Source organism: Xiphias gladius, chromosome 10 (assembly GCF_016859285.1).
Source record: "Xiphias gladius isolate SHS-SW01 ecotype Sanya breed wild chromosome 10, ASM1685928v1, whole genome shotgun sequence".
Classification (NCBI taxonomy): Eukaryota; Metazoa; Chordata; class Actinopteri; order Istiophoriformes; family Xiphiidae; genus Xiphias; species Xiphias gladius.
This window is the reverse complement of record NC_053409.1, coordinates 14,840,824-14,868,284: the sequence shown is the minus strand read 5'-3', so window position 1 is coordinate 14,868,284 and position 27,461 is coordinate 14,840,824. Positions and strand designations below refer to the sequence as shown.

At 39.7% G+C, this 27,461-nt stretch overlaps 3 protein-coding genes across 12 annotated transcripts in view; 2 read left to right on the top strand and 1 right to left on the bottom strand.

The window, feature by feature from the left end:
- The window catches only part of myo6b (myosin VIb), a 46,951-nt gene extending 27,943 nt beyond the window's left edge, over positions 1–19,008 (bottom strand). Inside the window, exons 1-11 of one of the 2 annotated variants that reach the window (XM_040138246.1) lie at positions 18,347–19,008; positions 17,959–18,104; positions 6,192–6,338; positions 3,666–3,735; positions 3,447–3,520; positions 2,892–3,021; positions 2,535–2,640; positions 2,045–2,100; positions 1,855–1,952; positions 1,582–1,746; positions 754–834 (exon numbers count right to left, since the gene is read on the bottom strand). In XM_040138246.1, the coding sequence (XP_039994180.1) occupies positions 754–834; positions 1,582–1,746; positions 1,855–1,952; positions 2,045–2,100; positions 2,535–2,640; positions 2,892–3,021; positions 3,447–3,520; positions 3,666–3,735; positions 6,192–6,308 (897 nt within the window). In that variant the 5' untranslated portion in view covers positions 6,309–6,338; positions 17,959–18,104; positions 18,347–19,008. The remainder of the gene's footprint in view (positions 1–753; positions 835–1,581; positions 1,747–1,854; positions 1,953–2,044; positions 2,101–2,534; positions 2,641–2,891; positions 3,022–3,446; positions 3,521–3,665; positions 3,736–6,191; positions 6,339–17,958; positions 18,105–18,346) is intronic. The other variant, XM_040138247.1, reaches the window with a different exon arrangement.
- colec11 (collectin sub-family member 11) lies at positions 12,435–15,485 on the top strand. Of its 2 annotated transcripts, none has more exons than XM_040138257.1 (7): positions 12,435–12,567; positions 13,055–13,220; positions 13,316–13,387; positions 13,900–13,971; positions 14,073–14,126; positions 14,256–14,351; positions 14,544–15,485. In XM_040138257.1, exons 2-7 carry the CDS (start codon positions 13,085–13,087, stop codon positions 14,933–14,935), a joined length of 822 nt encoding a protein of 273 aa, XP_039994191.1. In that variant the 5' UTR covers positions 12,435–12,567; positions 13,055–13,084; the 3' UTR covers positions 14,936–15,485. The 2 variants fall into 2 exon arrangements, with proteins under 2 accessions (XP_039994191.1, XP_039994190.1); XM_040138256.1 differs by having other exon boundaries at positions 14,526–15,485.
- The window catches only part of LOC120795950 (doublecortin domain-containing protein 2), a 179,769-nt gene continuing 170,699 nt past the window's right edge, over positions 18,392–27,461 (top strand). For 3 of the 8 annotated variants that reach the window (XM_040138248.1, XM_040138251.1, XM_040138249.1), the window contains exons 1-9: positions 18,397–18,918; positions 19,416–19,464; positions 19,694–19,770; positions 19,915–20,046; positions 20,642–20,794; positions 20,936–20,984; positions 24,612–24,744; positions 26,545–26,645; positions 27,238–27,366. In XM_040138248.1, coding sequence (XP_039994182.1) covers positions 18,620–18,918; positions 19,416–19,464; positions 19,694–19,770; positions 19,915–20,046; positions 20,642–20,794; positions 20,936–20,984; positions 24,612–24,744; positions 26,545–26,645; positions 27,238–27,366 — 1,122 coding nt within the window. In that variant the 5' untranslated portion in view covers positions 18,397–18,619. Of the gene's footprint in view, positions 18,919–19,415; positions 19,465–19,693; positions 19,771–19,914; positions 20,047–20,641; positions 20,795–20,935; positions 20,985–24,611; positions 24,745–26,544; positions 26,646–27,237; positions 27,367–27,461 lie in introns of all 8 variants that reach the window. The other 5 variants (XR_005708297.1, XM_040138253.1, XM_040138252.1 and 2 more) reach the window with 3 other exon arrangements.

Below are 27,461 nucleotides of genomic sequence, written 5' to 3'. Positions count from 1 at the left end.
GAAAATACAAATTACACATTGTCTTGAAAGATTAATACACTGACACCAAAGCATAGCTAATACAATATGACATAACTGCCTTTGAACTTCTAAAAACATCATCAGTGTGATTACAATATTTCAATGCAAATGCACGAGTGAGAACGAATTACAGTATAAAAATCGAAGAATAGAGGTAATGATTGGCCTTTAAGGAAAAATGTCTTTCAATCCTTGAAAATCTTTTAATGTACTTGGCTAAATAAACTCATTATGACCAAATCTATTAACAAAGAACTGAAAGCACCTCCTTTGTTTACCACTATTCCACCTGACAACTTTGATTATCATAAAAGAAGATATTATGCTATCTTAGAAAACAAAAAGTGAAATGAACATGTTTAATTAGTCCCTGAGAGAGTAACCCGTCACACTTATTCTTCTAATTGTTTCCCTATATTAATTACACATCTCCTGCAGGCTTTGTAGCACAACTCAATGAGGTACTGGCTCTTTTTCATGTCGTGCATAATTCATCAAATACATAGACCTGAACTAATTTCTTGGCATAATATATAGTGATCGACCACTTTCTGCATATCATTTCACGTTAGCAGCAGATTTTCTTAATATAGTCTGGGATTTGCTTTCAGTCCAGCGCTTTGTTTCTTGGCATAAAATACTTTACCACACAGTAGGCAAATGTAACCCAAGCGTCAAAAATAATCATGTATTGGGTTAGAGCGATTAAACCAGAGCAGAACGGGATATTACCTCAGGGCTCTTGCGATTCTGCATGATTTGTTTATCAGAGTCCTTACTGGCAAAGTATCTGGTGCATCCTCGGTTCAGGTACTGCAACAGAGAGAAATCATCTTAGAAAACATTGAAACATTATTAATATTTTGATAAATTCAATTCAGACGCAGTATAAATGCATACTGGGGATATTTGTATTGATTTTCAGCATCTAAAAGATTTACTCTTCTGTCTTCCAATATTGCTCCACAGCTGACTAGTAGTGAATTGCACGAAGTAATTACCTCTGTTGATGTGGGTGTCACCTCAGGGACCTGATATAATGACACTATGATAAACATCTGAAAGAACAGCTTCAGCTGCTTGTTGTTGCGTTACGTGTTGTTTTGCAGAGCATGTAGAAGAAAATAACGGTTAGGATAAACACCTTTTGCTCTCTGACTTTGCCCCTGCTGAGTTGATAATCGCATTCGGGACAGAATTCAATTGTATAATGTTTTGTTACTAAGGGGATTTTGATTTCACTTGGGAGGACCTTTTGATTTGTGTTGATACACTACAAATAAGCTCAAGCGACATCTAGTGGGCTTCCTCAGAACTGCCAACCCATGCCTACTACAAAATACTAAGAAAACATTTTTTAAAGTCCATTTAATTACATAAAAAAACAACTTTAGAAATGCTAATTTCTGCTCTCTTTCAAAAACAAGACTGCAACTCCTCAATTTCATTTCGCTTTGGAACAGCACATTGAAATTACATACATTTTATCCTGGGTCACAATAGAGTATTATATGTGTTCTAATTCTGAGAAATATTAAGACTCTAAGTGAGCTCACTGACCCTGAAGCTGTCTGGAGAGTCCAGGTGCAGTTTCTTCTTGATGTCCTCAGATGCCCCAGCACACAGCCTGTAGAAGATGTGGTAGTTTCTCTCGTCGTTACTTTGCATGCAAATCCTCGACTTCTCCAACAAGTAATGGGAGACAAATCCACCCACAACTGCATTCTGGTACAACAGGAGAGAGATCAAGTCTCAAAAGCTGATTCTAAAGTGCACGGTCCATGCACACAGCAAATTATAGATCAACTCAGAACATCAGTGATCATCCATTACCTTGTCATTGAAGTGGATTTCCACAAACTTCCCAAAGCGACTACTGTTATTGTTCCGGACTGTTTTTGCATTTCCAAAGGCCTCCAGAAGGGGATTTGCTGAGGTTTGAAATGGGAAAAAAACCATCGGGATTACAATGTCCCAAAACACGACATACGTAAATGAGTTTCTTTTTTTGTTAATATATTACCTTCTACAATTCTCTCATCAATATCTTGACCACTTCCATATGTTGTGGTTAGATATCTGTAGTATGGGGATGAAATAATTCAGTTTGAATAAAAAAAGTTTAAAAGACAAAAGACACTCACACTAAACCAGATCCATAGTTTACACACTTTAAAGATTACTATAGTAGCTTTCCTTTACAAAGTATGGCAGCCAGACAAAAAGGAAATCATGTATGAAAACAGACAAGTATGGAGGGTTGTCGTTTTTGCCTGTTTCATGGCAGATTGCATCCAGGTTAATGTTGTATTGTTCATCGTTTTTGTGGGAGATTTGCAAGGTACCATCAGTGGTTCCCAATGAGGTTTGAAGGATCTTGGTTTGAAGGGGGGGGGCTGATCTGAAACACCACTATGTATGCCGTGAACACGCAACCAATGGGGAGAGGACAGAGGGTGAGGGTGAAGGGAAGACAGTGATAGGATGCAGCATACATTCATGTGAGTTCACACCTGAGAACAAACTTGGTGTTTTCAGTCTTTCCAGCACCAGATTCACCAGAAACTATGATGGACTGGCTCATCTTTAGAACCTTCATGTCCCTGTAGGCTTTGTCGGCTGTGTGAGAAAAAATATCCCTGATTACTTAACTTTTGAGCATAAACAGGGTAAAATCAGAGACCGAATTATGCATAATGCATTAATGCAATTTTTCAAAGTGTAGCTGCTAAGTGTTCTTAAAGAATTGCAGTTTTACAAGTGATACAGAGGTTCCTTTAAAAGAATAAAGCTGAAAATTACTGTACAATTCAAATAAACTGTACATTGTATTATCCCCTGAACAGTGATGAGCAGGTTTGAGTTCTCACCTATAGCATAAACGTGAGGTGGTAGAGTTCCCAGTGACTTCCCCCGGTACGACTTGATGGCATCAGGACCGTACAGTTTGGGGATGTCATAGTAAGGATTCACAGCTATCAAGATATTGGCCACATACGTCTGTAAGAGATATAATTACAAGCATGGTTAGGGTCTCTGCATTTAGAGAAAGTTAATAAAGAGCAAAATACACGAAAATAAATGAATAATGAGAGACTACAGAGGTGAAAATGAGCCCAGTGAAGGCTGCTGGGACACACCTTTACCTCTTTCCCTGTCTTCTTTTTCTCATCTACCAGCTGTCCCTCATTTCCTAAGTGAGTGACTGGGATCAGGATTGGGTTTGCCAGTCTGACTCTGTGCTACCCTTCCTTTCCTCTTTACCACCTGGTACTTTCCCCCCAGGGAAACAAAGATACGTATCCTGTCTCTCTCTTTCCTCTAACTTGTTACTGTATCTCCTTGTGATGCAATTGGATGGTAATGGTTTTAAGCCATAGCAAGAGCACAGATGCAGATAAGTATAGGAGAAGAAGAGAACGTACATAAATGTGGTCTTTATTGTACCGCACTCTAACATTGTTGAGAAGTGTAGCTTCATTCAAGTACATAAGGGAACCTGGAAACAGGGAAAACAAACAAACAAACAAACAAAACAATTACAATGATTTTTTTTCCTGGAAAATAGCCACTGTTACGAACAACAACAGTAAAAAAAATAAATAAAATGACTTAACAAGAAACTGAGCGTTACATTAACTTACAGTTGTCATCTACGTGTTTGTTGACATCATCCTCTGCTGGGAAGACTTGGCTCATTGGAGCAAGAAAGGTCTGTAACATTAACAGTTTTGCTTATTAGCATTCACATGATGCCACTTTCAGGAAAGACAGATGTGCTACAAGTTGCACTGTCTCTACAAATCCCTGCTAACTTTAAATACAGGATTATTTATTGTTTACTTATTGTTCTTTGAAACGCTTATGACACAAGACTAATTTTATTAGTATCCAATAAAAGGGAGACATATTAAACATCATAAAAAGCTAAGCAAGCATGCATAAACATGAATCATTCATCATGCTTAAAGATCACAGTAATGATGTTTGGTGCGACATGTTCCCAGGCTAAATTAGTTACTGATATTCTCACTCTATTGTTTAAGAGCCTGAGTTAATGGAAATAAACTCAATGGAACAAGCCGGCTGTGAGCGAAACAAGGGGAGACATGGCAGGATAATGAATAATTTGGTGGGCGAGCAACAGGATCTGAACACCTGAGTGAGTAAGTGAGTGTGTGTGGTGTTCTGGTCTGTGTGTGGTGCAGAAGAGTCATCGTCGCTCTGTACTGATCTTGTAGGAACCAATCAAGTAACGGTATTAATAAAAAGCAACCAAACCCCAACATTTAAACAGGCCTAGGAAATTTACAGATGGTGCACCTAAACAAGGCAATCCGCCATTAAAGCATTAATGTCAAAACAGTGACTGTGTCTGGTTATTCCCTACAGAATATATCAATATATTAAAGACTCTTTTTCTCCATTTTCATATTCATTACACTCCCTCTAACTTACCACTGCTTGTGTGTGTGAGTGTGACCCAGTTTGAGCCATGATGCATGGTTTATTACCACCATCAGGCTAGAGGCATAAACAGAATCTGCTTTGTGTGCCTGCTACAATAGCTTGGCTCAATTTGGACATGCCCATCCACAATAACAACCATGTGAGAAATATTTAACCAATAAAACTTACAAAGAAGAGGAGGCAGCCAGGCTGAGGGCCATGTGCAGAGCTGAGGCACTAATGAGTTCACACCGCAGTTAAAAAAAACAAAAACTGAATGGGCCTTTCTTTCTCTTACTGAGTGGAACAGAGTTTCTGCTTCGCAATAAGGCATAAACTGATAATAATCAGTTTATGCCTTAAGTGACGTTCCCTTCAAACTCATTCAGATCTTCTCCAGCTGAGTGTAGTACACCTAAAACATATTTATCTTTGTGAGTCATTTAGTGGAGCACACAGTGTTAATATTATGCAGTTATCTGTCAGTGGGGTTAGATAATTGCTTGTTTCCAGTTCAACTTTGATTCCACAGGCCTCTTTTATTGGGTTTCTCTTGAGATTAGAATGAAGTAGAGCGTCAACTTTAAAAACTTCAATATATTGTCCCTCCAGAAAAGTTTCAAAATAATTCTCAAAAAGGTGAGACTGTATTCCAACGCAAACACATGGTTTTCTCACTACATTTGTAGATTCTAACATATTTAAAGGAACCAAAAGATTATTCAAAATACTAATAAGACTTAAAAGTAGACAGAAAAAAGAGAAAGATTTCATACTTATGAAGATGACTTTTTACCAGAGAAACAAAAATCTATCAAACTTATTAATAGACTTTCCAATCACAGATGTAACTCATAACTTTAATAAAAAAACACTAATGCATTACATTTAGCTGCACCAGTACCAGGGCCCTGGTTATCAAGCATGCTGGCTCACTGGCACACCTAAATAGGCATTCTCAAAGAAGACACTTGTGAGATTTCAGAGGAAGGGAAAAGCAGAGGTGTAAATAATAAAATTAATTATGGCTGAATTCCATTTAGCTGCTTCAGATTCAGGGTCCTGGTATTGTGGATGCTGGCTCACTGTCACAGTGTCATGGCTTACTGTGACACCCGAATGTCTGATGTGAAAAAATACATAACAAATGCAGAGGCAACTGCTATAGTGCATGTCTGTAGTAAACATCGGAGGCCTGCTTGCTGGGCTCAGGTGTAACAGGTGGCCTTTACCTCCTAATGAACTGCTCTCCCTCTAGGCAACACTATCAGCACACCTGCTGCTACCCTCTTTATTTATTCATGCCACTCTACCTGTGGTCTCTCGTTTTTCTCACATTTTACACATTGTTGTGCTAACACCTTTCCAACTGAAATTGCACTTAAGACAGACAGCAATTAAATTACAGAATATCTAAGTTTTCATTTCTTACACACTGCTTTGTAATTCTTTCGTGAAACCGTTGTACACGAACTTATGAATAAATGCACTAATGTATGTGGTGATGACCCTTCTGGGATGAAGGCAAACAACAACCAATTTATGTGACCTAATCAGTGAATGTGCAATTCTCACATCAACTTGCAGAGCCATTGGAAAGGAAAACAAGCACCGACACAACAACTACCTCAGCTCCTCACCCATTTTTCAGCTGGAATTTGCCTGTAAATGGAAAGTTGCGGTGTGCGTATGTGCCTGTGTGTTTGCGTGTGATGACCCACCTTGCCCTTCTGGTTCAGTGGTTCTATGGTGAGCGTGTTGGCTCCTATGTCAACGATCATGCCCAGTTGGAACCCGTCGGTTGGGTGGGGCGCCCATACTGGCTTCCCATCCTCCATGGCTTACCTCCAGTCAGCACGGCTATACACCTAGGAGAAGGAAGGAGACAGAAAGTAGAGGAGAGGCAATATAAAAAAGGAAAGCACATATGTAGCTTAAAATAAATATGCAAAGTACAGTACACAGTCTTGCATTTTTACTGAAGCACTTAAGAGAAACTGAATTTGCTTCAAAGTTGTTCCTATTATGTATTTAATTTTTTTTCACAGCTGCATGGGTGAAAAACAAAAAATAATGTCAGCATTGCTATTTTAAAGAAAGAGAGAACTTTAATCTCTTGCAAGGGGTAATTTGTCAGTGTCACTGTTTATGTCAATGTTTTTTTTTTTTGACCACCTAATCCTAATTTGCATGGCATCAAGTTCCTGTGTCCTTTCAAGTGGTCATTTCACAGTCTTTCCCTTCACAGTCTTTGCTAAACACTACAAGGCATTAAAAGCATTTGAAAAGCGACATTATCTTTTACTTGACATGGAGACTAATATCCAAGTAGCAAGGCATGACTGATAGAACCTTAAGTGAAATCCCACAAAATCAAAGATTAGAATGAATTCATAATCAAATTGATCTGTGACGGCTTTTCTAAGTCATATGCATTCTTTTATTGGGACCTGACCCACTAATGCTATCTGTCTTGCTTTCCATTAACCTGTTTTGCCTCCTACTGATCTTGTAAGAGAGGATTTCCCACTGGAACAGGACTGGAGTTGTCTCCTGAGGGAATCCTGCAATCGCGAGTGAGGACAACACTACCCCAAGGGTCCTGACATAGCTGCCCATCCAAACAATCCATTTGGAGCATCTCAGGTCTATCAGTCTTGTCTGAGCTGAAGCAGCCAAACCCGAGACTGTGCTACTAAAATTTACTATGAAATTTTGCGGTGTACTCTGTGTCCATACTGGTCACTTTTTGGTTAAGTAAGTACAATCATGGGGATTAATAAAGTAGTTTCTGTATACTGACGGTTATGCACTTATGCAGAGTTAGCTCATTTTCAAAGCCCAAAGCTGAGTGTCGTTATTTACAGTCACATAGTTTACTTCAATTACTGGAGGGAAAGTAGGTACAACCATCTGTTTGTTCTAGTTTTTGGCAGAATTTGGAAGTGTAACTGAGGCAAAAAATTTGGCAGGCTGGGTTTTTTAAGCACTGGTGTTTTTGATAAGCTAACTCACAGATTAACATACCTCAGCTATATAACAAAACTGTAAGACTTAATTCTGACCTTGACAACAGCAGTTGGCCCCTGTCGCAAAATTCTGCCTTAATCTTGTGTTGACAATCTCAAAACGTTTTCAGTCAAATGTGAAAGCCGGGTTGTCATGTGTGTCTCATGAATGGCTCCTGACAGTTAATCCAACAACCAGAGTTCTTCAAAGAAAAAGTGCTGACGTTATGGTTGAGTTTCCATTTAACCTCAGGGATTGAGGTCAAATCTCAGAGGATAGCTGCTGGAAACTGCTGATGCAGCCTTCCATGAGGACTCAAAAGTTCAGCAGGTACATCAATTCAGCACAATGTTGGATCCAACCTTAGTACAGACTGGAAATGTTAATCTGCAGTGACCATCTCCATTTGCTTTCTTCTGAACCTACGTTAAGCAAGATAATAATGATCTTGCATTATTCACCATTTTCTGTTAGACAGTATTCACGGCATTGTTATTCCTTCTACATCCCAGGTGACAAGTACTGAAACAAGGGATGGAAAGACCTTTTTGAATATTTTATTTCTTCGTGGTACATAAAAATCTTCTTGATGAAACAAGCCAACCATTTCTTTCTTCCTGAACTGTTTCATTAACAAGCTGTAGTCATGTCTGGTCAATGCACCCACATTTGGCAAGTGCCTACTGTTCTTTTCTCAGTACACAACTGCAATTTCCCTTCAGTCACTCACTTGAAGGATTTTGTAACACAAGGCTCACAGGGTAAACCCATTAAAATAAATTTAAAAAGTTAAAGTAGATGGAAAGCTACTGTGTGGCCTGAACAGAACAAAGTAAATTCTAGATCACATTTCATCAGAAGCTGTATTTCTGGACAGGAGAATACAGGTATGTTTTTACAAAAACAGGATTTTTTGGGGGATGCCAGTATGACAGTGGTAACGAAAAACAAACAAATATACTAAATTTAAGAATATATCAGAACTTACTTATATCAGTATAAATGAATGAAAACCTGGTTTGCTACTAAATGAAAAGGTCTTTAATGGAGCAATTACAAAATGCAAATAAGGGCTGAATGTTATAAGTGCTTCCACAAAAAGTGAATGTAAGTTAAGACAAAAGGCGTGTTGTTGTCTCACTTTATTGTTATATGGCCCATCTATTATTGGAGCAGTAATCCTCTGTATAGACCAGACGCCTGTGCCCTATCTAGGTCAACAGCCGAGGAAGATATCTCACATCAAAGCACTGACCCAAGGTCAACCTCAACGTAGATCATCAAACACTGAAACTGTAGGGCTATTAATTGTGAATTTACACTGCATACTGTTGTATTCATACCACATTTAAACACACAGTATACGTAAGGCCTATTTTTTTTTTAAAATGCACCGGAAAGAGGGAGGATAAGATTACTTTCCCAGTCTGTTATTTTCAACCTTGAAGTGGGCTGGTGGGATCCTCAAGACTGTTGATGCTAGAAAAAAATAATAATCACAAAGTTTTCTTAGTTTCCTACTTCTAGTTTAATTACAGTATGTCCACACAGGAAATATGCTCAGCTCAAATCCATGTGAACAACAAAAACCTACATGATAGCGGACATCTTGCTATTATAGCAGAAATAATCAGTATACAGTAGAGACAAAATTAATGCCTGTTAGACATACACAAAGAGCATGCTGCCTATGCTCGTCTGCTGCAAACATGGCTCCATACATACCACATCTGTCTTCATCATATAGACTACCGCTCACTGAACCAAGAGCTTAGGGATCCACATGGTATTTTCAAAGCAAACCTCCAAACAATCTGGTATATCAGTCAGAGTGATGGCCTTCAGCCTTAAAGTCTACACCACAAAGAGAATGCATCACTCACTGCTCTCATGTCCAGTCCCTCATGAGTAACTTTGACTCTGTAGCCTTAAATCCTCTTAGTATCTGACCCTAATCCAGACAGAGAGGTGAGACGCTTCAAGTTAGATCCAAGCCTAACGAATAAAAGTCAGTGATCACTTAGCAGGACAATACGAATCAGAGAGGTGTCACGTGTCCCGTGAAACACCAAGAAAAGCACAGTACAGAGGAGGAAACATAAACATAGAAACACACACACACGAATGGACACTGGGGCTCCGAGTCAAAGCAGGACACACAAACACGCCTCTATTTCCTGCCTCTCGTTTCCTGTTCTCTGCCAGGCAAAAGGGACATGGGAAATGCATTGGATATCAACCACAGGGCAACAGGATGAGAGAGAGAGCGAGAGATGTACACACAGGTCGCACTTTCAGAGGTGCACCTTTAAAAAACAAGGTCAGACAAGAGAGATTTTTGGTTTACAAGGGGTGCGTAGACTTCTGTAAGGGGTGGCAACATGTTACAGATGGTGAAATTAGGCATACAGAAGACACGAGGCAGCTGAATGAAAACAAGGCAAATATATATGAAATAAACCAAACGTGACCATGTTAATGCTACACAACATTTCAGACATAGCACAGTAAAACTAAGTTACTATAAAACAAAACAGTGATACTTTTGCGATTTCCTACTAGTTGAAAAGAGGTTGTTCCTGTGGCTTTTTTATTCAGTTCAATATAACCTCTTAATTAGGTGAAATTATACAAATCTTCGCCCTCTCTACGTGAGACTAGCGGTACTAAGTCCTTTATAAATAAGCCATCATGAGTGCTGTGAGAGTCTGACAGCAAACAAACACTACTCTGATGCAGGTAAGGCTTGTTATTCAACAAGTAAATCTCTCGGGAGTTAGCATTACAGAGAAGACTACAGCAACAGCACTCGCCTCCATCCGCGTTAGTGTGAAGATAATAGAAAAGTACCCGAGGCTGTTGCTGACCCTGACTGTTCGCTAAGAAGTGGAGAAGTGGGACAAAAGCGGGGACACTCACGACTCGTATCCTTCGGACGGTAAGAAAATTTACGCGCGGGGAGACGGAAACAAGTCCCTCATACGGATGTGCGGCTGCAGCTGTAGTCCAGCTTCCTCGGGCTCTCTTTCCTCCAGGGGCAGGACGGCAGCGGGAGCGGGAGCGGGAGCGGGAGCGGGCCGGGACGGGCTGTCTGGATGACAGGCTGCGCTCGCTCTCCGGTGAGCGCAGGTGACGTCACCCCGAGTGTACGCTGCCGAAGGTGCGTTGACGTGCCGCTCGTAAGATCCCGTGTCAGCTAGGTTTTCTGTAACGCAGGGGGGGGGGGTAGACGAGGGGAAAGTAGTGCGCAAGTGACTTAGATTGTTCTAACATCCATGTTTGAAACAAAATTTTAGTAAAATCTGGTGAGAATTGAGTAGGAAGTAGAAACATATATCAAAAGCAACACGTCTGATGAAACAAATCAGCGTGAGAATTTCGGGGGGTTCCTTATTTTAGAACTTGTGTTGATTATTTGGTGTTCAATCATCATAAAACTGGACTAAGAGAGTAAATTCAGTACAAAAACAGACCACACCACTGGCTATAAGTAAAGGACAGCAAATGTTGCCTCGAGAGTCATGAATATTTGAAAGGCAGGTAATCTAAAACTTTTGGGGGGATTTTTGAAGGAGACACCCGATCCGACATTGAAAGCCGCCACTGGGTTCGTGAATCTAATTAGGACATCGGATACTCCTGTATTGGACCATATCTGATTACCGACACTGGATGACAGCATGTAAACATTAAAATGACATTTTTTGTTCACAAGTTAGAAGCCCAAGTCAGTAATTGCACGGCATCCTAAATAATGCAAAACAAAGACAACGACCACTTGACCATATCAGACACTGACATATTTTATTTTCCTAGTCTGACAACAACTAGAATACAACAATGACTGAGAATTTTGCATCCCATAATTTTGTTAATCTAATGATTCCTTTTTCACCCTGGTAAAGATTAACGAACACAGACAAACGCTGCAACCATATTTCTTTTAAAATGAGGCTATTGGGACTGAAGCCTTTGTAAAGCATGAACATTTTTTTTGTTATTTCGACTACATGATATGTGGGTCAGTGTAGTACTGACTAATTATGTGCAAATAAAATGGGATAAGAAATTGTACAGATGCCGACCATTTGTTTATTTCAGAGTCCACTACTGTGCTTGCATGGACAATGGCTCCATCAAGTGGCCTGACTGGGGGGAAGCAGATCTGCTGCTGTCTAAAGCCAAATCTCAAACCAATTATAACTTGCTTACAGGAAGGCAGAGAAGAGTAAAGAGCAGGGTAGAAAGGCACTAGAGCGGTGATCATCACAAGGAACCAGCGCACTGACAGAGAAATGACAGTGGCAGAAGCCCCATACAGTGAACTACAGTATTCATATAAAGTCATAATTTCTAATTTCTTGACATGGAATCAGTCTTGGGCATGGTATTTAAAAAAAAAAAGAAAAAAAGTTTTAAAAAAAAATAATATATAAGATGATAGTTATGCAGTGTAGTTTTTACAAAATCTAGTGCATTTTTAGAGAGCACACAGAAGAAGGGTATTTTTAATCACACAGACCCTAAGAATACATTAGGAGAACTGGAACTCTTATCATTAATACAGTGAAGTGCCAATGGCACACAAGCCGCAATAAAATTACAGTTTTATAAAAAAATGGAAAAAGTTCAGGCAACCCGCACAAGTTCCAACACTGGCAATGCAATACTACAGCTACATAGGTAGTGAGGTTAAGGTAGGCCATGTCATGTTAAAATAAATGCTTATACAGTAATAAATGTTATACTGGTCCATTAAAAATGTTTGAATGACTCCTTAAAATATAAAAAAAAATGATCATTAGTTTTGCTTTTCTAAATATCTGATAGAGTCTGAAGTTAAGTCGGAGTATTTATCAGGCCCCTCCACTTTCAATCACTTGACTACTTTCCCAGCCAATTATCTGCTGAGCTCCAGCTGCTTCGGACTTTATCTGTGAACTGTTTATGAATCTCCTATCACACACATTCTGTGGTGCCTGTGGAGGAACATGAAATGTTTCTGTAGGACCACCACTGTTCAAAGCTCGTGCAAGTCTTTGCAAGCTGGCAATACTTTTTCCTTCTGTCTGGAAAGTTCCTCTACAGGTAGGCCATCCACATTCTGAATTTCAGTTTTTTCCTCAGGAGACATTGACGTTGCCAACATTTTTCGCAGTGAAGCTGAATATGCCTTTGTTCTGGGAAAATACGACACTGGGTGTGGCTTCCATGTCCTTTGTGAACAGCTGTTTATATTAACCATTAATTAAGTATGAATTTGTTTAGAACAACGTTTTTCCCACTTATTATTAAGATAATGTCTGTGGCTTCGAATGTGAGGTGGATGTTTATGCAATTTTTTGGGGATATTTATGAAATAAATGCTGAATGTAATGGATGACAGGTTTATGCTAATATATTATGGGGTAAACTTTCATCACTTTTTTGCTACTGAACCAAAAGTTTACTCCTGGTTCCAATATATCAGTTTTGAAATACTGTATTGTCTTGGTTATATCTATAGTCAAACTTTAGTTATTTTGTGAACAATTCTTAATCATTCGTATTTTCTAAATTTCTCCCATTTCTCCAGTAAAGTCTACTAACCAGCCCATGTAGAAGAATGAGAGGAGAGAAGCTGTTACTACCAGTGGTACTAATGTCTGTGATGACGAGTTTTTTACCAATACAGACATCTTATGGACAGCACTTGGCAGAGGAACCCTGCACTGTTCAGATCCTCGTTCCTGGACTCAAAGGCATGCAGTTCTACCATACACACACTACGAAGTGAACAAAAATTGAATCGGTCTTCATATTTTCTGATTATTTTTCTGTCTTTTCCTGCAAAAAGGAGAACCAGGAGAGAAAGGACAAAAAGGAGCACCAGGGAGACCAGGAAGAGTTGGCCCTCCTGGAGAGATTGGTATAGTTTTTGCACTTGCAACAAGGGAAGATGACTGCGGAATAGTTTGCTTCTCAGTGCAGGGGAAAACATTTACCATACACACAAGCTTATGAATCATCTCATTTCTTCACCACTACCACTAAGCTGAAACAAAAAAGAACTAGGGTAAAGATCACATTGCTTGGGCTGATAATGTACTGTTACAAAACTAACAGGCCATCCAGAGATGGCCAAGTGTTTACATTTGGGTGAGAGGTTGGAGGAGAAATGATCTGCAGAATCCACTGCTGTAGTCAAGTGTTTACTGAAGACCTTAATGAGGCATGGAGGGTGTTCTCATACTTGTAAAGGAGATTACACAGATTTGTTCTTTTAATTAACCTACCTTAGTGGAAGTAAGTTGTGGTTTAAGAATTTAAGTCATTTTTTCATTAGCTAAATCTGTGGTCTTTTTAGTTGCAGAAATTTTGTCTGGCACAAGAGATGCATGGCTTTTAAAAAAATACTTCTGTCACATGCCCTTTTTTCAGGCCAACCTGGGCTTAAAGGAGAGAAAGGACTTATGGGACGGTATGGAAAAGTGGGCCCAAGTGGAATGAAAGGTCATTAAAAATGTACAAATGTACTTCAGAAGCAGTTGTTTGGGAATCAATTAAGTATAGTATATTTCATATGTTATGAATTATTCCATTTCATATCTTAGGAGTAAAGGGAGACAGGGGGGATCCAGGCCCAAGGGGCCCTAATGGAGAGCCAGGTGAGATATTATACCCTCTTACTGAGTTTGTCAGACAGACTGTTGCAGGATTAAACAGACCCATTTGGTGAAATTTGAGAATGAATTTCTAAAATGATGTGGTAACCCCCAACATTTTTGCCTTATCAGGTGTTCCGTGTGAGTGCACACCAATGAGAAAAATGATTGGAGAAATGGACATTCTTGTGGCCCACCTATCATCTGAACTGAAATTCATTAAAAATGGTATGATCTTAGCATTCTTTTAAAAAGAAGCATTTGTGTGTTTTGAAAAAATTTTGACACTTCTTATCTGATTTCTTGTATCCTTGCTATTGCTTCACTTGTTATCCTCAAAGTACTGCAAATGCTGGGCATGTCAATGTGAAATTTATAGAAATACAAGTGCTCATTTTTCAGCACTGCCCTCCCCTGCAGCTGTTGCTGGCATAAAAGAGACAGACAGTAAAGTCTATCTGTTGGTGAAGGAGGAGAAACGCTACTCTGACGCGGAGGTCTACTGTCAGGCGAGGGGAGGGCACCTGGCCATGCCCAAGGACGAGGGAGCCAACACAGCCATCGCGGGGTACATTACCGAAGCAGGCCTGAGCAGAGTCTACATTGGCATTCACGACCTGGACCGAGAGGGTGTTTTCACCTACGTGGATCGCTCTCCCATGACCACTTTCACCAAATGGAGGAAAGGGGAGCCCAACAATGCCTATGACGATGAGGATTGTGCTGAGATGGTGGCCTCTGGAGAGTGGACTGATGTGGCGTGCCACCCAACCATGTATTTTGTCTGTGAATTTGACAAGGACAGTGTGTGAGTGCAGTCCCTACTGAAGAGCTGCTAAAAGATTTGATAAATATAATGGAACAAAAGTTAGATGAGTTCACAGTGTTTGTGTAATACCTCCTATCTGTAAATATGATGACAAAATGACATGTAAGTGGTGCAAACTGCTTTGCTTTCTTTCCTTCCTTATAAGCTTATTGTAAGCTATTTATTTTCTAAACTCACATAACAACCTGAGTTTTTGTTAGAATTTTACTCATTTTAAACACACTCTTAATCTCATACTGTGTGATTCATTAATGTTCCCAACAGCATGCCAGGTAATACACTGAGTTTTTATGTTATGCAAACTATCCACTGAGCAATATTTGCTACAGTGCCATCAACATACCAGGTAAATAAGTAAATGCAGAGGGCTGTAATTTTTGTAGAAAATATGAAATTAAAAGAAAGATTTTGGTTCTAGTTGGGTGCTTTTTATCAGAGAAATTGAATACACTATGCATTTTATATTCATATTCATATAGTAAGTTATTTGGCGTTTGTTGTACAATAAACATTTACTAATAATTTAAAAAATAGAGACCGAGTCTGCACATTATGTTCTGCCCCTGAGCTGAATAAACTTATTTAGTGGAACGGTGCTTTGAACCAAATCCTGAACCAGTGTAAGACAGCCTAAATACTGTACTGCGGTGTAACAATTTCTTCCAGAGGGACGTATGTTTTGTGGCTTTGGCTGCTCCATGGGCCTCTTCACATCAGACATTTTGACTTAATGAGACAGCTCTGTTGAAAGTGAAGCAGCTGAATGAAATTCTGCCATCATACATGTTATCATTTCCAAATTGCTTTTCATACTGTGACATTTCAAAATATCTTCTGTGAAAAGGCCGACCATGCTTTTTAAAAAGGCATCTACACATTCTGTTTCTATCTAAGATAAAATCCATTTTTAAAAGTGAATGTTGAGCTTGGACGTCTGTTGGTTATAAAGTTTTTAAAAATTGTTATGTGGTGTTGAATAAATAACATGCATGTAATGTTATTTCTACTTCACTACATGTACTGTAATTCACAAAAAAAATAATATGGGTTATCAAAGTCTGTGTCTCATGTATTATCTATGGAGCAGTGCAATTATGTCTGAGTGAACTCACATCTTGAAATATCCACGCTCCAGTTTCTAGCTTTAAACAGGGCATGTTCACAAGTACTGACCTAACCACCGGGGGAAACAGTGATTACAGACTGTACAAAATGTGATTTTTAAAACTGGGTGGCACTGGCCATTAAGAGAGTCAAAGGAAACTCTCCCACTGCTACTCCCTGATCCTTCACTTGACAAGACACAGGAGTCAACTCCTTGGGTAACCACACATTTGCATTTCAGTTGCATTGGAGGAAGATCACTAAGAAAAAAAATCCAACCATTTGAGCAAAACACTATATAGATTTTAATCTGCACAGCAGATTTAACTGTGATGTTTTAAAAAGGGATATTTATTTGGACTTAAATGTTGGACATTAATATTGCTTTGGAGAAAATGGTGAAATCTATCTTAGGCACTGAATCAAATCTGACAGTGTGGACTTAACACACTGGCATGTAGTGTTGATTTTTATTCAAAGTTAAATTAGCGTGGACATTTTTTCTGTGAGATTACTATTATTAAAAAATGTATCATCTAAACATAAGAGGGTTGACAATAATAATAAATTAATTACCCTTGGTAAATGTTTGACATTATAACGTTTGCTGAATGACAAAAACAAGACATCGCACACCGTAGGTTAGTATGACATTTTCTTCTTTGAAAATCCTCTATGGTTTAGTTGTGTGATTAATAGAAGTTGTCTTACAGCCCTGGTTGCTATTGTTTTTTGGGATGCGCATCCCAGCTGAGAGGAATTTGAATATGCATGATGCAGTTCTCCTAATAAAGCACAGAACTGGTCCCTTAAGAAATGAATAATTAATGCTGAGATGAATTATGCATTTAATTGACCAGGAGTTGTCTGGCCTAAACCAATTAGGTGCCATTGTTGGTGCAATCTCTGGTTACCTTTGTGGTAAACAATTTGGACAGCTCTGTCTAACAGCGGACTGGCAGATAATCTGTGTTGAAAAAAAAGGCCTGTGAATGGGAGATATAGCGACAGTGCATGAAAATGAAAAAAACAAACAAACAAACACACCCTGCATTTGATGTTATATCCACTTCTATACCCACCAAGGAAATATCAAATTTGTACCGTAGTAGCGGTGTTCTAGCTTGTCCTTGTAATAAATGACTAAAATTGAACTTGTTTCTCCAGTCAACAGAAAAAAGTAACAATTTGGAAAAGCATGCTAGTTTTTGATGAAAGCAAAGACTGATGAGTGGAAAAGGGGTGAAAGGTAAGAAGTGTACATAAAACATATACAAACAATTTGATAAAACACAAAAATTAAATATTCAAATCCCTAAAAATAAACAAATAAATGGATACACTTTGTTTCTCCCCACATTTTTCATATCCTTAATAATGTAAATAAACAATGATAGATATGATAGATTCTAGAGGAGGTTGGGGAAAGGTGTTGATGAGATAAAGTAGGCCTTTTTTCAGTTGGCTTGTGACATCTTGCAAGAGAACCAATTTGGTTTTTTTGGGTCCAAATGGTTGCGTATCAGTGGCTTGCATCAACATCTGCATGTAAGTAGACAGCCTCCGGCACATATACAGCACAAGGTTGCCAAGACAAATAAAACAAATAGTGAAGACAATTTAAACTCTAATAAGATTAAACAGATTTCTTATGAGTTGGTGGACTTCACTTTGTTTATGCCAGATGTAGTAGGCAGTTTCGTTAAACCGCCCACTACATCTGGCCAATGTAAGATCTCCCTCACTTTTTTAATACCAGATGTTGCAGGCAGTTCTTTGCTTAATGAGGCAGTAGTAGTTCTATGGCATATCAAGGATTGAGTCTTTCTGTTCCCAAATGGTGAACATTAATGATTGGAACTTTAGTACCACAATAAGGTTATGTTGCAATCCAAAACTCACCCCATGCTCCAGCACATGATGCAAAAATCAGGCTTCAAAATGCAGACCATCTAGGCCTGCTGGACCTGGTTAATTTAATAGATGTCCAAGGGTCCGGAAGTTAAAGACATATGGACTATGGGCCCCTGACAAAGTCCCCCAAAAACCTGTTAAAAGAAAGAGAGAAAGCAAAGAAAAAAAAAAATCACACAGCTTCTACCGAAGAAAGTAAGGAAATGACAGATTTCAGTGTATTTTAGTAAGTTAATGTACAGTATAATTTTGAAGCAGTATAAACACAATTTAATCAGCTGTTTACATAACAGAAGTCACATTAGTATAGGCTAGATCTGATATGGGCCTACATTTGTGGTCATCTTTAAACTGCTGCTACTGATAAATAAATGACCTGTTATTTTCTGCTGGCTGGTTGCCTTGGAAACTCTTGCGTTTTGGAATCAAACAACAAATTAACGTTAGCCACACACAGAAGGAAGGCGCTGGCAAATAGCAACGCAGACGGTGGACAGGTTTCTTGATGCTGCACCTCTCATGTGGTGGAATTGGTTTCCATATCAGATGCCATCTCCGGTTCCGTCTCCGGAGGCTCAACACACCTGCCACTGACACGTTTACTTTCGGCGTCAAGCGCCGTTGTTGTCTGTTGTTTTAAGCTGCCCCTATGAGCACGCTAGGTATGCCGGGCACACCAGGGAGAAGTGATTTGCCGCCAACAAGAACAATAATTGTCTATAGGAACGGAGACGCTTTCTTTCCCGGACGGAAGGTAGTTGTGAATCCGCGGCAGGCGTCTACCTTTGACAGTTTTTTGACCTCTCTGACCAGGGGGGTCGAGGCTCCGTTTGGCGCCGTGAGGAAGCTGCACACACCCGTACAGGGCCGCGAAGTTCAGCATTTGGAGGACTTGAAGCACGGGAGTGCGTACGTTGCAGCCGGAAAGGAGCAGTTCAGAAAGCTGGGGTAGGTATCATGCCGTAAGGTGTGTCTGGTTGTTGCTGTGTGGCGGATTTAGAAGCGACGCCAGGTCACTATTACCGAGGACGAGCTCCAATCTGGGGGCCCGAAAAGGTGTATTTGTTTCGGTCGGCGAGCTAGCTTAGGTGCACACACACAGGTTTCTGGTTTTTGGAACGTCATAGTCCTTAAAATGTGTCTCCATTTCATTAACCTAACTGCCAAAGGTTTTGAATTTCCTAAACGTACACATACATAGCTTAAATAAAGTCCAAATTTGGGTTTACTGTGCTGTCTCGTGGACTCTCTAAAAACTATTTAGTCGACCTTAAGAAACCTGCAAAGAAACAGTTTCTTTGCAGGTAAGTATTTTACCTTAACTTGCATTATTAAGTCTAGAGGTGTCTTCCGTCCATCTTTATAGATCATCGGTAACTGTATATTTTAGCAACTGAAGCCTGGGTTTGAGTCATTCACATGATTTTTTTTTTAATGTCTTCCAGCTATTGTGAGATAACAACCAAGAAGCCACAGAATAAGGCAAAAGAACAGGTAAGATGCTTTTTGTGTTTGATCAGTTATACTGAAAACAATTAAACTAAGTCTAACCCTTATTTTCAGGTGCTGTATTATTATTTGTGACCACATGATAGGGTGTTTTGTGGGTAGTAACTGGGATCAAACAGTGATAACAAACACACAAGTCCTGATATTACACACAGCATCACAGTTTGAGTTGGACACTTAGAAATGCCTTGTTCCTTATTCATTAAATTTTCAGATCCGACCTGTTGTTCATAGCAGAATAGAAGTTTCTGCTCGCTGGAGGAGAACTACTGATGAGTCTTGCACAATAAAGTGAGTATTGATTTTTAAGCTGGATATAAAGTTATCCAGAATGTAAAAAGAAGATTGTTCCCTGTTGTGTTATGCAATGATAAAAAAATCTTTTTTTTCTTTTTTCAGTCCTTTCTGTATCTCACATATTGTTGTTTTTCATAGTGTATTTACCAATGGAGATGTCTTGGCGCCTCCAGCTCGAATACGGATTCCAAAGTACACGCTCAGAAGTTATGAAAATGTTTTAGCCATGGTGACAGAGAAAGTGCATCTTCGTACTGGTGCTGTGTACAGGTAATGTCTGACATCAGTACATTTTTATTAGGTTAGTCATGTACCAGTGAGTGGCAAGTGAAGAAATTACCTGTACTTCCTCTGCAAAAGAGAGACCCTGACTCTAAATAAATGTTTAAAAGTTTGTAAGTTTTTTTTCCCCCAAATATACTATGAATCATGACACAAATAATGTCATTCATTATGTTTTTCAAATAAATAGTAGTTTATCAAAAATTTTGCTATAAATGACTAAAAATGCTAAAAATGACTCTGTAGAGTCAGCTTCTTTAATATAGATGAAGGGAACATGAGAAGTGGAAGCTTTCCAGTCAGTTTAAATGCATTTAGCAGAGTGGAAGGATTTTTCGAATTAATAAGTGACCATGTTGGGTTGCGATGTGCTCACAGGAATTCATCCAAAACTGCTTGTTAGGCAAACACTGCTTTGATGAATATTTGAAAGTATGCTAACATTAAATTTAACCACTCAAACAATAGTTAACACAGCTAACTATGTCATATTTATATCTAAAACACTGATATTTATAAGCATGGTTGAAACAATCACAAGACATTGCTCAAATTTGTGCTGTCTCTTTATTTGAGTTCCCAGGCTTTGCACATTAGAAGGTCGACCTGTCTGTGGTTCCACTGAACTGGAGAACAACCAGCACTATGTCGCAGTTGGTGCAGAAAAGTTTAAAGCGCTCCCATATGACCAGTGTGTCCCTAGGGTTTTAATCAGGGAAAACAACGCATTTAAAGGGTATGAGACCTATGGTTCCTAGTCAGTGAAATAAGTTTTGATATAAACAAATCAAATAAACACTGGATTCCTATATATATATGTAAAAGGAAAGAGAAAATATGTTTGTCAGTTTTGGCTTCCCTGTTTTTTTCCCTGCAGCCAAGACATCCTGCCTCCTATTAGAAAGACAAGACATGCGAAGGATTTGGTGAGTACAGTTGCTTCAGTGTTGGGTGCAGTTTGCCATCTGGTTGTTCACTTTCTTGCGACATGCTAAATTGTTACTTTTTTCCTAAATTTGCCCTAGTTTATTGTTGTAACACCTTGGTAGTATCACGGTGGAAATGCATATCTTTGCACACACAGCATTTCAATTAACATTTCCCACATGTGAGACTTGTTGTGGGGGTGTAATTCGTTATGAAACAAAGCTATCATCAATCACTGTCTGCAGGAGGCATTGAGTTACTGTTGCTTTCCACTTTGATGGGTAATCCCCACAGAGACAGGCTGGCCCACTTGATCAAGTGCAGTGAGCCTCATAGACAGATCATATGCACCAGGGGGACATCACTGACTGAAAACAAGAAAAAATCTCTTATTCAAACCAGAACTGGGACAATTTGTATTGTGATTAAGTAGAAAGTGAAATGCTTTGAATCCATGTGAGGATTGTGTTGCTGTGGGCCCGAGATGAACACCATGTCACACACAGAAGATGAGAACATGCCCACTCAGCAGGTTACGGTAGAGATGGGGCCCCCTGTGAGAGATGTGTCTGACATCTGATTTTTCTAACCATGAAAGATGACAATGCTGTGACAGATGCCAATTTTTTCAGATGGAGAAAAATACCCCTAACCTTATCTCAAGCTGTATCTGTGGTTGACTACCATTACATTAGAAGTAAGATGAATATTTATTAGTAATATATTAGAATCAGTTTAAATGCCATGGCTTATTTGTAAGATTTCTTGAGCTCATTAGAATGTATCTAGGCATAAAACAATAGATGAAACCCACACTGTAATCAAAATTTGCTTAACTGAGGTTCAGTCCTAACACAATAGTTAAGAAAATCTGAATCAACAACTAAGACCATAGCCTTTGCCGTTTCACTCAGTACCATGAGGTGGAGACAGAGACAGAGCTATGGCTGTGTTTTGCATTCGCCAGCTCATTGTAGTATTAGTCATTCACTAGACATGATGCTGCCGCATTTTACTCCCCTTGCCTCTTCGTCTGATCCCTCATGAATTTGTAAACATGATTTGACCAGTTAATAAGGACCTTTCAGTGGAGAACGATACATGTGACAAATATTGCCCACTCTGTCTTGATATGTCAGTTGTTTAGCTTACTGATTATACATACTTTTATAGGGTCATGTCTGTCATTAATTTCAGTTTGACCTCACAAAACAACAGCAGTCTGGTTTGAAATGCCTGTAAAAAGATCCTTTAAACATGCCCACTGAGGGTGTGTAAAATGTAACCTTGCTCTTGCAACCTAGCTGTATGAGAATGGTGTCAGTCCTGTCCTGTCTGCACCGGCGGCAGAGCGTTTCTGCAACGCTGAATGGGACATTTGGTCTGGAGCAACCACTGAAGTCTAATCTGACGGCTCTGCAGAGTGTAATATTGAAACTCTTCAGCATACCATGTTCCCATCGGAAGCAAGCTTATATGCTGAGTTAGGTGTTCACAGACATGATGAGGTAGAAAGTTTTGAGGTAGACGTAGCATAAAGAGAAGATTAATAGGGGAGAGAAGAATACAAAGAGAAAAAAGAATAATGGTGTGCATCAAAGCAAAATACTTTCATATTACTGTAATCATAATGAGCGGTGCAATTGTGCTCCAAATGTACTTCACATGAAGTATCCTGTGATAACAGCTCAGAAAGTCTGACTAAACCTTTAATAGCTGCGCTATCTGACATCAGCAATGACTTGCTGCTGCTCCCCATTTCTCTGCTTTTCTTGGATGATCTCATTGGTTAAGGGAAGTGCATTGCCCTGTGGAAAACTATACCCCCTCACTGCTGCCAGCATGTCTGCTCATTGAGGACCCGGCCCTGGGAGTGGCTCTTACTGATGCCACAGCCAGTAGGGCTGGAGGCTGGTCGGTCCAATTGGTTAAGACCCTCGTTTTCCCCTGGCTATCATATCGCAGTGTCCTCGTGTTGACTCCTGTTCTCTGCCACTTGAGAGGGCTACAGATTACTTGCTGCTTGGTCCCCCTGAGCCCCCTTCACGCTAACTCTAGCGCTCTCTTTCTCTCTCTGTCTCTCTCTCTGGGGCCTAGTGATACACACAGTTGTCTGCTCCCACAGGACATGGTACTGTTGATATGTAATGCAGAATGAGAGGGGAGATGACCTCAGCTTTTCCACTGCTGTGTTTCCAGTTGTGCTGCTACTTGTACTGTACTCTCCTGGCTCTGCAGCACCCCTCGTCCTCTGCTTTCTCCTCCCAGAGTGAGACGGTCTTGATTTAACTTTGTTGATTTAAATAAGATCTATTTACATCTCACCACCAAGCTGTAAACATGGAAAACAAGCTGTTCAATTTTTGACTGCCCTGATATATTTTGATTTTGAACTTTTGCGTGAAGTTGATTCACATCACTCACAGATGAATTGAGGTTATGAAACTGAATTAACAGCTTACCACTGCGACAGTGCCACTGCTCTTCTGTCTTTGATCTTGTGTGGTTGTGGACACTACAGCGCTAGAGTGTGAACTCTGTTTCAACTCTCCTTTGCTGAATATACCAGGCAAACTTCACTCTTTTTTTTGTTTTATTTTTCTCCCTCAGCCCACCAACGGCTGTAGAAATTCAAAAGAATATCAACAGACTTTGCCTCCGCATTAAAGAAAGCAAACAAGTGAAGAAACAACGCTGTTATTCCCCAGACGCCATGTTAGTGAGCTTGCAAACACCATTGCCAGAAGTGTATTCTGGTGGAAGCCTGAGATCACTACACTATCCCCCGAGCCAGCCCAGGGATCCAGCCAGGCAGCTGTAGTAAAGAGCACTGTAGCTGAAAAGAACATTAAGTCTACTCTCTCCCGCTCTCTGTGTCTGTGTCTCTCATTCTCTGTAAGGGAGACATACCTCACCTTGCTACCTACAGAAGGGATGAGGAGCCCGTGAGGAGAAAATTGCCTTTTGTGGAAGCATTAATTCAGATGTGTACCCTGCTGTCTGAACATCACTCTGAACTCTCCCCACTGCTCTCTCTCTTTTTCTCTCTTTTCCTCTCTCGCTCCTTCAACTCTCCCACAATGCAACTAAGTCCCAAGCCTGTTTTTTTTCTTTTTTTTTTTTTTTTTCTTCTTTTTTCCCCTCCCCTCTCCATCAATAACCTTCTGCTGTCTACTGCTGAAGAATAAGTTATCCCCTACGACTCCCTCCCTTTCCCTTTAAGCTTGTTTGGATTTTCATTGTTTGATCTGGCTTGATAAATAAGACAAATGCAGTTAGAAATTCATGGCTGCCCCATTTCATCAATAAATGATTAGTTTGCCACGCTCCCTGGTGATTGATAGGTTGTGCAAGGGATGTATTGGAACCAGATGAATTCAATACAGTAGGAGTCATGGGGGAGCTACAAAGCATATCAGCTCATGAAAAATTGAGGTCAATGGAAAATGTAAAAAAGTGTTGAAAAGAGAGAAGAAACAAGTTTTGCCCCACCGTGTTTTGTCTTTTTTTTCTTCCTCATCTTTACAGAACAACAGCAAAAAGTCGATGATGAATCACAGAGAATTCTGAGGAAGTATGCCTTAATCTGTTCCCCGTTTTCTCCTCTCTTTTGTCTCTCCATGTAGTTTGCTCACACAGCTCTGGGAGAGGACCTTGAGCACACAGCCAGGGGCAAGATGAAGAAACGCACAGCCAAGCCGGGGAGAGCCAAACAACAGAGGCAGGTGTCCGGAAACCCAGTCCTCTTCCCAACAGGGGGTAAGCAGTGCAACTCTATAGAAATATCCATCTCTCTGTCTCTCTCTGTCCTGCTCCCCCCGAACACCTCTTCTCTTACTATGACAACACGTAGAAACCTGTTGGCTGTTGAAGACAAACTTATATGTATATGCATGTGTTTGGGTACAGTATGTGTGTGCCTCTAGGAGTGTGCCCCATTATATCTTCCCCTGTGTTTCTAAGTGCAGAGGTAGCAGTCTAGTGTGTGTTGGGAACATAAGAAAATCTACCATTTGGCAGGTGGAGGAGCTTTCTTTGAATTCTCAAACTGTTCTTTAAAGTCCAAACAGAACACAGCTCCCTGCTCTTTGAAACATGACTCTTTTCTGTGAATATTAAACAGAACAAGACTTCAAACACCGCCAAGGGTGCTTAAATCATAGATGAATTCAATCAGGCCATTTTGTTGAATATGAATCCAGAAAGCCCTGCTAAGCATGCGGGGCAAAGCAAAATGCTCTAATTTTCTCCTGATGTGGGAATCAAAATGGTAATAATTTATTAATCACAAATAACGCTGACAGAAGATCATAAAAGTGACAAAATACTCCTTTAGATTGATGGGTTTGAACATTTTAGCAGTTGCATTGTCTAAAAGTGATACCCTGTTTATCATTAAAAGAGACTAACTGTGTCTCTACTTCTATTTAGTTATTCAGTAGGTATTTTTTCATGGTTGTTTGTTTTACCATCTGTGCTCAGTAATACAGTGACTCAACTTGAAAGACTCATCCTGGGCTTTGAGTAACATGATATTATGTGGTAGAATAAATTGGGTAATTGCTACAGTTTCAAACCTGCCACCCTCTCATATTGAAAGAAAAATAATTTCTTTCTCCTGTTGGGCTCATGTCAAGATGATGCTGTTGTTTGTAGCAAGGCCAGAATGCTGTTTCTTGGCCACATTTTGGACACCCGCTGATGCCTCTAGTATGTTTTTGTCTCACAAAGGTCATTACCAGAGGCCTAGCACTTAAAAAGATAAGTCATGAGTCTTCCCTGTAACTAAATCACCTCTTAGCACCGTTCATAAAGGCAAGTATTGTTCACAAGCATCATCAGGTACAGGATCAGAACTTTTGGCAGCAGATTTCTTTCATCAATTTGCCTTTTTCTAACTAAAGTGAGTCTAGATGGAGATCCAGAAGTAATGCCTGACTGAAAAACAAAAACATAAAGTCTATATGTTTTGTAGCTGTTTAATTTCCTCTTTGAGCTAAAACCTATGGACCAAATGTTTTTTTTTCTATACATTGTTACTTTGTCCTATCACTGATTTAATCTACCATGCTTAGTTATTTACTAAATGAATTTACATAACGCCACTGAAGTACATTCAAGCTCAATAGTGTATTTCACTATTCACATTCCACACCATATCACATCCAGCAGATGCAGACAAAAAGGGAGTTTGTTTACAAGGGAAGAAACACTGTGACGTTGCCATATAAGCTATTCCCCACATGCATCAAGAGCAACCTGTCACTGTCAGGAACTAACCCTGGACTGAAAGTTCACGCTGGCTGGCCATATTTGTGGCATGGCAGTTGTGGCTTTCTGTGGCCCTTTCATCTGTGGGACCATTCTAAATAAATAAATGGCTTGACAGCAACATTGATCTCTTGTGAAGTTGAACAGGAGAGGAAAAGGGAGACGACAGGAGGGCAGTGAGGTATGGAGGCATAGAGAGAGACAGAGAGAGAGAGAGAATGAGAGTGCAGAAGAATGAGATGGCGACTGCCAGCAGATGAGGTAATTGTGATTAATCACTTTTCTCAGAGGGCAGCGTGTTCAATGCACAAAACAAAAGAATTGAGATGGCAGGAGCAGGAGAGGTGCAGGAGGACTGCCATTTGAAGGTGGACCTGCCAATTGATCAGGTAAAACACAACCCTATACAGTACTGCAGCCAGATGAGGTCTTTAGCATGCCATCTTTGAACAGCTCAGGCTTGTTTATCTTACAGGAAGTAAGAATTGATCCTGGTCTAAAAACACTATCATCAACATCATCAAAGATAAACATAGGATATATGCTGATTGCATTTAACTTAACAGTATGCTACTAACTAAAACTTATCAGTTCTCATAATTTTATAACTTACTGTCATTGAAGACAAACAGTAGTACAGTATACAGTAAATTTTGATAACAAAACAAGCTGTATGCAGCTGTTTTAACTCTTGATGTAAAATTAATGGGTTAGTGAAAAGCACCTGCCGCTATAGTATAGCATCCCCTCCCCATTTTCCTTCAACTGGGCTTTACCTTTCTGTGTGTTTTTCAGCTTCAAAAGAATTACTGCTCTGTACTAGAAGTACTGTATATTTGTATCATTTTCTGCTCAGGTTAAGGCTCATGAATGCTCAATATAACAAGTTACATAAATATATAAATAAATATTTAGTAAAATCAATACAGCAGTACAGTACAATGTAAGCCATGGGGGATCGTGTTTTTTCCCTTCCTGCAGGTTGAGGCCAAGATAGTTGAAGAGGAGTATGAAGATGGTAGTTGTTCTGCGAGTCCCTGCAAGGCCCCCCTCCATGATTCAGACAGCTTGTGTCTGCAGAGGTTTTTGTCTGCAGGTTCCAGGAAGGAAGTAAGTATCCTTATTATAAGTCTTATGTTGTTAGTATTTTTAGTTCATTTTGACTTTATTATTACATCCAATTTTTTCATTTGCTTTTGGATTAG

What these genes read in the sequence shown, in the direction of transcription:
- colec11 (XM_040138256.1), top strand. Translation starts at nt 13,085, where the DNA reads ATGAGAGGAGAGAAGCTGTTACTACCAGTGGTACTAATGTCTGTGATG. An exon ending in GGGCCCAAGTGGAATGAAAG is followed by an intron (nt 13,972 to 14,072) that starts GTCATTAAAAAT and finishes TTCATATCTTAG; the next exon opens with GAGTAAAGGGAGACAGGGGG. An exon ending in GGGCCCTAATGGAGAGCCAG is followed by an intron (nt 14,127 to 14,255) that starts GTGAGATATTAT and finishes TTGCCTTATCAG; the next exon opens with GTGTTCCGTGTGAGTGCACA.